Source organism: Octopus sinensis, unplaced genomic scaffold (genome assembly GCF_006345805.1).
Source record: "Octopus sinensis unplaced genomic scaffold, ASM634580v1 Contig18910, whole genome shotgun sequence".
Taxonomy (NCBI): Eukaryota; Metazoa; Mollusca; class Cephalopoda; order Octopoda; family Octopodidae; genus Octopus; species Octopus sinensis.
The window spans coordinates 186,519-198,032 of NW_021836128.1; the positions used below are offsets into that span (position 1 = coordinate 186,519).

Consider the following 11,514-nt stretch of genomic DNA (forward strand, 5'->3'; position numbering starts at 1 on the left):
ATCAGAGGACAATTGGTGTCCCACGATTAGAAGGGAATATACTGCGCGTGCTGAATTCTCCGTATTTTGCGGCCAAGCCTATTAGTTTTTGGCGATGGTCTTAAACATACAATGGATGCCGACATGGAAAACAAGGAAATAAATTAACATATTTTAAAGCAAAATTTGTTTAAATTGATATGTTTACTAAATTCATTGACCAACCTTGAGTGTTGATGGATGAAATAATTCCTGACATTCTTTTTAATAGTCCCATCGGAGTGTTTAGTGAGCAAATTGCAAGTATAATATATAATTATCGAGTCCTCCCACCCGAACAGCTCTATTGCCTGGCAGAATATGCTTTTCCCCTCCCTGCCTATTTGGGAGACAAATCTCAACATCACTTCCTCCTATTCTTCCTCCTCCAACACACCCCGCAAGGACAGACCAACGTTTTGTCAGTTTTCCCTTCCAGTACTGATTGGGTGTGGAGACTGGCGGCCATTTCCTCATTGATGGAGGGAAGTATAGCCAAATTCGTCATTGGGGGGAATAATTACGTGGATTATTTGTGACGGGATATTGTAGTTGCATTGAAATTGACATTTCAGTTGTCCACACTTTCTCGAATGGCCAGGGAAACCAAATTGAGAGAACAGATGGCCAGCATTTGGAGTAGAGTGATCAATGTGATTACTCGGTTGATGAATTTAAGTTGTACTGCCACTACTTGGGGTGTGCTTTGGACTGTAAGCATATCTCCTTCCTCTACCACATCGCCCCCATTTCAAATACCCAAATCTAACACCTTCTTATTAAACTCTCGAATAAAGTTCATTCTGTCACTGTCATCACTAAGCTCTCTCAAATCTCCAATTCTTATATCAAATTTACTACCTTCACTTTGTTGGACATGTTCGAGTCTTCTGACAATATTTCAAACACATTTCCCACCAAAATGTATTGATATCTCAACCTGCAGTACTCCTCATCTTTCACAAACGACTCAAACTCCTAAAAAAATATTTAAAACTAAAATTTGACCATTTTTTGAAATTTTTTTTCGCGCTGCTGGATTTGTGGTCATCTTGGAATGCAAAAATACTCTTTTCTACACAAATAATAAAATCTCGAACTTTTCGTGGAGTGAAGGACTGTCGAATTACTCTCACGTTATTCTCCCTCCAAGAAACACCGGAAATAATACCCGTCGATCTATTGTGGACAAAAAACCCAATTTTTTTTATCAAAATCTTCAAATTGACTCAAATATCTATAAAATGTGAATCGTAGATTACTTCATATAGGCTTGTTTGATTTGGTGAGTTTCACATTCGTAATCCTTCATTTTCTCCCGAACAAAATGCCACTTTGTATCGCGGGAAACCTTCTTTATTACACATTTTATGACCTTCTTATATCCTCCGTAGTTTTTTACCACTCGAAAAAATTCGTAGAAATCAAGTTCTTTTCCACCAAGCATAGGAGTTGTGGTTATCGGCGAAGCACAGTCTTCAAAAAACTTGTAGAAATGAGCCACAAACAAATCCTTGTGTTCTCGATCGCAATGTTCGTCAGAGGACGAGGAATAAGACACAGACTTGAATAAATTAATCCATTTACATTGCTTAATTCAATCTGACTGTTTGTTTCTCCAGATTGGCCTAATAATTCGTTTTTTGACCAGTTTTCAGGGAGATTGTCCAAATCGTAATAAATGCAGGCCTTTTCGACTGCTTTGAACAAACTGGTATTCAACGGTGCCCTTTTCTTACTTCTATTGAAGGTAGACAACTCAGATTTATCCACAACCACACTAATTCTTATTCAATCCCTCTACAATTCATCGTTGTAAAATGAACAAACAAGAACTTGTGTCCCAACCAATCCTTCTCCCAAAGAATTGGCCAAATTTACACAAACCAGGCCAAGATGGGCCAATTCATCCTCTCCTGAGGGTTCTAGCCAAATTACGTCCCCGATGGCCACAGTCTCAGTCAAAGATGACTTTGGGGCACTGTGGTTAGAAATGAAGGGAAATAACCCAATTAGTTGTTTTTTACGGACAATTTTTTTGGGGGGATGATTTTTTTCTTCGATTGGATTTTTGTCAATTTCAGAAAAATATTCAAATTTTGGTTCGTTTATATTTATGAGTTGTTTTATGGATAAAGTCCGCTCTTCTCTGTCATCAAAAACTTTTATTTTTTTAATTAGGGATAACCCACGGTATATTCACTCAGGTCGTAAAATTTGACTACACGGACTTCTCTCTCGCCTGTTCCGCTGGGATCTCGCACACGGATGAGAGAGGAGGGCTAGAATATAATGATGTTTATATTTACAGTTAAATTTCCTAAAATATGGTCTTTGTAGTCTACTTTAAATGTTTTTCCGTCTTTATCTTGTACCTTAGTTTAGTGAGGTTTGATTAGGGTACGTTTATTGAAATTTAAAAATATTAAAAATTAATCATTGTATTTATTTGCAAAATTTTTTAAGGTCAATAATAAATATAATTCTTTAATAACAGAACAATGAATTCTGATATCAATTCAGATAAATTGGTTAACGAACAATACTTATCTCTCGTTTATCGTTTAGATTGATGAACGCCTTCATCACAATTATCAAGAAAGAAAACGACGAAATAAAATAAAAAAAAGTTTTCAGAATCTGAATCAAATCATCCCAAATTCAGACAGAAATGTAATTCTTACGTTTGATGTAAATAGATTTCTAGACGTAATCTTTTAAAGGCTTCTAAGCAGTACATATCGCTACTATTTGAACGCTCGGATAGCTTAAGAATCAGCAACGAATGTATAGAAAATAAAATAAAACATCTTGAAAATATATTTTTTCGTTCTCCAGATTTAAAATTAGAAAACTTTTGCTTAAATGAGCTAATAAAAATGAACGAAATGAGGGAGCAATTAAATCAAGGTAATTTTGAATATTCACTAATTCAATAGAACATAATTTCAATGAAATAAAAAAATGATCTAAAAGTTTATTATCTTGATTAATTTTCTGTTAATTTTATTTGTGTATAAGTTCACACATAATTCTCATATCTAGTTTGAATTATTAGCATTTTTTAAATTCCGAAAGAATTACTTATTTCTTAAATCATGTTTAATTAGTTTCTTAAGAAATTTTAGTAATAAAAGATTAAAAATATATTTATAAGCTAAAATTTATCTGGAACTCTTATTTTTTTAAAGAGCATTACGTTTAAATTTTGTAATTAGTTTTTATTATGACAATATTGTTTTTGATTTTTTATGTTTCAGACGGTCTTACATACACAGTATGGTTTTTGCTTTTTATATAAAATCTTGGCCTATCTTGGTCCAGATTTTTTGGTCAGCATCGCATACGTCGACCCGGGAAACATTGAATCTGATTTGAGAACAGGAAAGTTGGCGGGATATTAAGTGGTCCCTATTTCGCAATTTCTAGCTTTTGTGGCTGTTGTTGTTTTCCACAATTTTAGGTGCAGTTTTTCAACGACTGGCTCTCCGTCTGGGAGTTGTCACTGAAAAGGATTTAGCGCAGAACTGTCAATTATATTTGCCCAAAGCAGTAAATATAACAATGTGGATTGTGGGCTCGTACATGCAGGAAGAGATCGGGACCTCGATTGCCTTATATATTCTTTTTCCCAAAAGTAGTCGACTTCTGGAATGTCTAGGATCCCACTCCACTTATGATAACTGTTTTTGATACTTTTATTTTCTTGCTTGTGGACTGTTACGGATTCAGGAAATTGGAATTTCTGTTTGCTTCAGGGGTGTTGCTAATGGGAATAATGTTCGAATATTTGGTATTCTATTTCCCCTACCTTCAGTACATTGTGAGCGGCCCCAACCAAGAGCAAATCATTCAAGGAATGTTCTAGCCACTTTTCAACAAATTTTGTGATCATTTTATATACTTAAAAAAATATTTGCAGAGTATTTTATTGGTGAATTTTTCAGTTTGTACGAATAGCCATGATCATATCAGAATCTTTAATAAATTCGGGTTTGATTGTTAAAGGGAGTCGAATACTGATAATTTTCAACGTTTCATATTTTTCACACACAAAAAATAATAAAAAACTGTAAACATTTTGGACCGGAGAACTTGTCTAAACTGGACCCTGATAGGACCACGAAAATTGTCAGGTTTATGGAGAGGTTTGGTTTACCAAGGTTTTTATATTTATAAAAATCATCTTATCAGATGGACTTTAAATAAGATTCTATTTATTAAGAAATCTATCAGAATTTGTGAATAAAATTAAGTTTGTGAACTGTTTAGTATTAACTATTAATGCCTTTGTTATGAAGTTACAACTGTGGAAAGAAAAATTTGAACTGAATGATTTTATTATGTTTGAATCTTTTAAAAAATTTGCTAAAATAGATCAATTTGAAACCAAAAAATACTCGACCTTATTTATGCACATTTAACAGATATTCAAAAAAAGTAAATAAATACTTTCCAGAATTGGCCAATTTTGATTTAAAATTAATTCGTACAGTAAATAAATACTTTTCCGATCCACGTCTAGTCGATGAAAATATTCAAGCGGCTTTTATTGATATAATCAATATTTTGATTACTAAAGAATTGTATGATAAACTTCCTTTGTCAGAATTTTGGTGAGAAATGTGTAATTTTTATCCTTTCGTAAGCGGATTAAATTTTTTGCTTATTTTCCGAGAACCTTCAGCACTTCTCAAAATAAAAGAAGATGACTTGAAAAAAATGCATCAAAAAAACATCAACCTTCTCATTAATTAGGGTTAGGGTTAGGGTTTTTAATAATAAATTGTGTTTTTAAAAAAAATCTTTTTCTGGGAATTATTTTATTCGGTTTAGAGAGAGATCCGGTATATTTAAATGCCGGTTAAGACCACTGTACTTTTTATTTTCTTTTAATTATTATTAAACTAATTTTTAAAAAAATAACAGCCAATTGATTGTAACGTTAACAATTGATTTAAGTATTTTAAACTTTGTAATACAGTTATTGCATAGATGGAAGAGGGAAGAAGCTCCCTACAGAAAAAGATCTCTGATGCAGTTGTTGACTTTTTTGGCCTATCAGAAAATGGTTCAGACCAAGATTGGGACAATCGAAGAACTTATGAACAGGAGCTTCATGAGGGGAAAACACTACACAGGAAACCCATTCCGTGAACAGTCCACACAGAAACAAACCATCTATTGTAGAATTGGCTACCCACAAAATACTAATGTGGACATTGCAGAGTATATTGTCCAGTCTAATAGCGAATGTGCAGAATAGAGGCACTCGAGACTGTTCCCTATTGGTCATGATTGTGTCTCATTCTCAGACTGCGGCCAAACACGTCGCCCGCCTGGTGGACATATTTCTCGTCCGGTCGTCCCTCCTTCGTATTATGTACATGCACCAACTCAACATGTGTATGTCCTCGTGTGAGTGTAGTCTTCGATGCCCTCACATTACCTGCGACCAGCATTCCGTCCTTCTTCTAGTGGAGGCCCTGTGTCGAAGGCCTCCCAATGGGTGGAGTAATATACACAGAATGCATGGAAGGGGCAGAAAACAGAGACAGGGCAGTCCAGTCATTCCGAGCTGTCTGCAAAGCCAATCCTGCTGCCTCCGTTTTTGAGGGACTATGTGACAAATATTTGGGTGAGTAGAATGCTCATTCCAGTCTTGTCTCCTTCCGACGTGGTCAAGAAGGAGGCTGTTTTGCAATGCATGGGGTATTTAGCACAATCCACTGCAGTCACTGACCAGTTGTGTGAATGTGTCTTTCGTTCTTTACTGTCTCTGATGAGTGAGACCAATTCTGTGCGTGTCCTCGATGATTAGGACTGGATGGAGTCTGTTCAAATGTACTCCCAACATTACTCATTCGGTGTCAGGAGAGCATTTTCAGATATGATCGACTGTGGACTATAGTGGGCTATACTGGTGGGGAATTTATAGTTATTAATTCATTCGAGGGTATCATTTATTCATTATTGGTAGAACTTGATCAATCACATTATTTAGTGGAGTGATCGTGTTCTCAGTCTGAAGGGGGAATTTCTCCCCCTCCTCGAAATGCTGAGTGTGTTGGAGCAAACTCGTCCCTCTGTATGCTACACTATTGGCATATTCCTCGACAAGTCCATAGTGCTGTATTCCAGAAATGGTTGTATTGTTATCACCAGCACAGAACTGAGAATTGTTCATAGACTGGCCTTGGAATTAATTGTGTGCTCTATTTGTTTGACAGTTTGGAACATGCCAAACTCAATGTTATTCTTTTGTGCCATTTTAGAGGAAATGTTTGTCCGTCTGCTGCGTTTTCTCTCCCTCGCGTTTCCGAGGAGTCCTCCGTGTCATTTTAAACTCAGTGGACGATCTGGAGAATGTCCTGCCGTACCTCTTTCACCCCAGATTGTGTAGTACCACATTCTGATGGTTATAGACAATGTTAACTATTTGTGAGCCAATTATGACATTTTCTCGATTCCCGTGTCATTATGTGTCAATTTCCGTCCACTATACAGACTCATTAGTATATTCCGCCATCTTCCATTGTAAGAGATACCTCTCTGGTCTATTTTCAGTGTCTTCCAAACTATCTTCTCGAGTATTGATTTCATCAAAAAGCAGTTGGCGGCTATAAACCATGATTAAAAATTGATATATCAATTATCATGTCATCTTCTGAACACAGCAAATAACACGTAGAGGGCTACTAAAAGTAGAGGGCCGTCAGAATAGTTAGATGATAGAGACTATGATGACTAGAAAAGTTTTGAAACAACACTCGGAACTTACAGAGAGATCCATTATCCCCCATTCTGTTTGTTATCTCTTTGGAAAAGGTACAAATATGATACCTTATGCAGGTAGTGGACTATTCGTTTTATTCAGATGAAATTTGATTTATTGCTGTGAGGTGAGATAAAGAAAAAAGGTGAGCAACGATGATGGAAGTGAATTATTGCATAATTAAAAAGTAGTGCCAATATCTACTAACATGAATCTTCCTAATTTGTTCGCAACCCTAATTTGTTGGTGTATAGTTCATCATGGGATGTCTTATTGATATAAATAAAATTTATATTTATTAAAAATTGTTTAATTAGAATATTTTTAATGGCAAGCCTAATGGTAATAATTTAGAGCACGCTGATACACTTAGTTGATTTAGTTTGTTGTTGTTTTTATTTTTTTCTATATTGGTTTATTTCTATTGATTATGAAGGAATAATTCTTATGAACTTTAATTTTGTGATTATACAGTTTTAAATTTCATCATTTTTATATTTTATTTTGATTTATTCCTTTCAAGTCAATTTCTATTAAAATTTTTTTTTTATATTTGCCCTTTTATACTTTAATATGACTTGATTATCATAATATTTATACATTCTAGTAAAATCAAAGAACAATCTATTATGTCACGGTCGGCTCATATGGGTGGGCGACACGTATGGCTATACCCATTTATTTTTTAATTTTGATTGGCAAATATAGTATTAAATATTAATACAATATTAATTCTAAAATATTATGGCAAACCATCAAGTTTTATCATATTTTTCGAACCACTTATTATTATTATAAAGCACTTTCGGAAAAGTCATAAGTTAATTAAGCTTTCCTTGTGCCACCATTGAAATTCTCCCGGTCATGCGTCTCCAGGCTCTCCGGTCAGTTGCGATCGTCCTGAGTGAGTCGAGATCATCGCCATTTTTCAGTTTTTATTAATTCCAGCTAGATCTTCATTTAGCGTGGTAGCCAGAGTGACCCTGGGTCTTCCACGGAAGTCTCCTTTGGAATGGGCAAAGTAGTTTTCCATCGCGATATTCGGCGGAGTGAGGCTGTCAAGTCTTAATATGTGTCCAAAGAGTCGCCATCTGGACTCCAGGATGTCCATAGAGATCGGTCTCGAATTGCATCTTTTGTATAGGGTGGAATTTGCTATTTTCCTTGAGAATTGCATGTTTATCACTCTTCTCAGTTGGTTCCGATGAAATCGGTCCAAATTGTTCATATCGGTCTTACTGATTCCCCACGTCGATCCATTGTACATTAGGACTGGGACAACAAATGTGTTGTATATTTTAAGTTTTGTCTTTGAATTTAGCTTCTTTAGGCGCCAGATGTTCATAAACTTATTGTATGTGGCAATTGATAGTATTTTTCTGTGCATAATGTCTTCAGAGTCCCCTAAGAGAGATCCGACTTTTTTTTGTCTTCTCCAGGGCTCATCATGAGTTCGTTCAGATCGAATAAATTTCGTATGTTCAGTTTTATTGTGGTTGATTGTTAGAAACCATTTGGAAAAAATATCTGGTAATGTTTCGATAATAAATCGAAGGGTTTCAGCATCATCAGATACGAAGTCGACATCATCAGCATATATTATTTCGTTGTATTTAGTGTTGTCCACAAGAGGCCGAAAGTCTCTGAGTGCTGCTTCTAGGTAGACGATAAAGAGAACTGGGGACAGCGAATCGCCTTGTGGTATGCCCCGTGATGTGTAGAAATAGTTTGACACATTTTTACCAAGTTTGGTTGCTAATTGAGTGTTCTGAAGAAGCATTAGGATTATTCTGATGTCGTCATGATTTAAGAAGGTCATAAGTATTTCCACAAGTTTAGTTCTGTGAACAGAGTCGAATGCTCTGGACATATCGATGCCGAGTATTTCAGTGCAATGTTTATATTTTTGGCATGTGGCAGCTGTCCATCTGTGAGTCCAGATCACATCAGCAGTGGACCTGCCAGTTCTAAAGCCACTTTGTCCCGGTGACAGAAAGTTTTCCACCTTGGTTCTTATCCTTTCTAATGCGATCAACGACAGTGTTTTCCGAAGCGTCGTTAGCAAAATAATAGGTCTTAGGCTGGATAGGGGTCCTTTTTGTTTTCCAGGTTTCTGTAGAGGAATTAACCATCCTTTGCCGAGGTCTAATGGGTTGTTCTGCTCAAATGCCTTGTTCAGGATATTTGCAGCGATTTCAGCAAACTTCATTGGCGCATATTTTACTAGTTCAGGTGGGATATTGTCCGGTCCCCCAGACCTGCCGGTTTTCAGTTTCTTCATTGCCTCCAATATTTCGTAAGTGGTTAATGGGGAACTTAGTGCCCCTACAGTATATGGGTAGGGTTTTGTATCCTGATTCATCCTCCCAGTTAAGCATTTTGTAGTAGTATTCAGATATAGCCTCTACCTTACTCTTGTTGTCAATGATAGCCGCTTCCGTGGTGTCCCAGACAGTGATCGAATTTTGCCTCTTTTTTTTGCTTAGCAGCCTCATTGCCATGAACATTTTCGTGTCGTCCTTTTGTTTTGTTATGTGTTGAAATTGCTCTTCTGTTTCTTTGTACATTAGCAATTTCTGTGTTTTCTTGATATTTAGTAATATCATGTTCCGTAATTTTCGGAGTTCTCTTATTTTTTTCGGGTTGCTGGAGTTTTGTATTTTTAACCTCAAGGTTTTCTGCCTTTCTGAGAGGGAGCAAATCTCGTTATCGGAAATTTGTGTTTTTTTCGAGTGAGTCCAACAACATTTACAGCTGTCTTCTTCATTGCACTGGTCACTGCATCCCAAATCGCATTTGCAGGTTTTGTTGTGTCAATATTGTCGAGTTCTTCCTGTAGTTTGTCTGCATAGTTCTGTTTGAGTTTTTCATCACGGAATAATTCAAGATTATAGCTTTCTTGTTCATCATGCGTAAGTTTTTTCAGTTTGTTGTATGTCTTGTACAGTCCGATGCTAGTGATTACTAGTTTGTGGTCACTATTTGTCTCCAGTCCCCCGTATGAACGTGAATCCACAAGTAGATGTTTATGGGCAGCTTTGCAGAGGATGTAGTCTATTTGATTGAATATAGGTATGTAATTTCCATTTGAGTCCTTTCTGGTTCCAGTCCATGTTGTTTTGTGCCTGGCTGGATGACGGAATGCCGTGTTGCATAAGAATAGGTCTAAATAGGTGCAGAATTGGATCAAGGCAGTTCCAGGCACATTTCTCCGGTTTCTTCCATGGGATCCTATGCATGTTTCTCCGGGCCTGGCTTTCCCTGCTCTGGCGTTCCAATCACCAGCAATGAAACACATATACGAGGATCTGAGTGTGTTGTATAAATTTGTGAGAGTGGAATAGAATTCATCAAGTTCATCCGGATTAGCAAGGGCTCTGACTCCAGTTGGCGCGTACACATTAATGATTGTGACGAGGGAGTTCGGTTTCGTTCCCCATTTGATTTGGAGTACCGCAATCCTGTCCGAGACGGACCACACCCGGGATATGTGTTCGTCCAGTTTTCTGTTGATTGCAAACCCAAGGCCGTAGTGACGACAGGTAGTTGGGAGGGTAATTAGTGTGTAATCGCCTATCTTCGAGCTTCCATGTTCAGTTATTTTCGTCTCTTGTAAGCAGCAGATGGACACCTTGCGTTGTTCCAAATCTCTTGTGAGTTGAAGTTGTTTATACATGGGATTGAGTCCTCTAACGTTTAGAGTGCCAATTGAGAACGGGCCAGCAGATATCAAGTGTGAGAAAGACATTGGTGCAATAGAGGCACGTCACCACCTCAACCGTCATCCAGCCATTTCGTTTTAGGTTATCCTAATGAATTTTTTTAGATAAAATTTATGGTTAATTTTTAATAAAAACTTATTTTTATTCTAGATTTTAAAGAATTGACTAATTTTAGTTAATCGAAAAATATGAATTCCATGTAGCCGCTCCCAGTCATTTTTATTGATAAAATAAGGATCATTTGTTCGCTAGACAATATACTTATTAACATCAAGTCCATCGTACAGTGGATACTGCCGAACATTGGCATCGTTTTACTGTCTATAAATTAATTTGACGTTGAGACATTAAAAGCACAGTCGTTCCAACATTTAAATTTTCTTCGTCGCATCTCCATTTTCTGTTTTAAACATTTTTTCCCCTGCAATAATTAATTTTTCTGTTTTAAACATTTTTTCCTTTGATCTGGACGAATTGATGAAGTCTTTCAAAATTTTATGTTGTGACAAAAAATATCTTTTTAATTGTTCAACTTTCTCTTTTCGTATTAAAGAGTTTAAGAGATAGTCTTGGTTGAACTCGGGATGTAATGAATTAAAATACCGACAAAGATTTCCTCTTTTAGGTAATTTATTCCCTATCATGCATGTGCATTTTTTCATGTGTATCGTAAAAATATAGTCTTCTTCCCATTTGGAATTGAATTTATATGATTTGGACGACTTTTTGTTACACCTCATAAAAAGACACGTGATACAAAAATATAATTAGCAATTCCTGTCTCCAATCAACACCGTGTCGCTTGCCTCCGTGCAGGTCGCTGTGAAAGCAGCGGTGTCTGGTTAAAGGCTCTCCCTCTCCCTTCCATCGGGAACCTGTTGGACAAGGAATGCCTAAGAATTGCAATCTCCCTCCGTGTCGGGCTGAAAATCTGCCAGTCGCACAAATGCCGTTGTGGGGGAACTGTTGACGAGTACGGTTTGCATCCCCTCGCTTGCC

At 36.6% G+C, this 11,514-nt stretch overlaps 1 protein-coding gene across 1 annotated transcript; it reads right to left on the reverse strand.

Annotated features, from left to right (window-relative positions):
* Positions 1 to 9,461: 9,461 nt before the first annotated feature.
* On the reverse strand, positions 9,462 to 10,469 carry LOC115231848 (craniofacial development protein 2-like). Its single transcript, XM_029801767.1, has one exon. It carries the CDS (start codon positions 10,467 to 10,469, stop codon positions 9,462 to 9,464), a length of 1,008 nt encoding a protein of 335 aa, XP_029657627.1.
* Between the last annotated feature and the right edge of the window lie 1,045 nt (positions 10,470 to 11,514).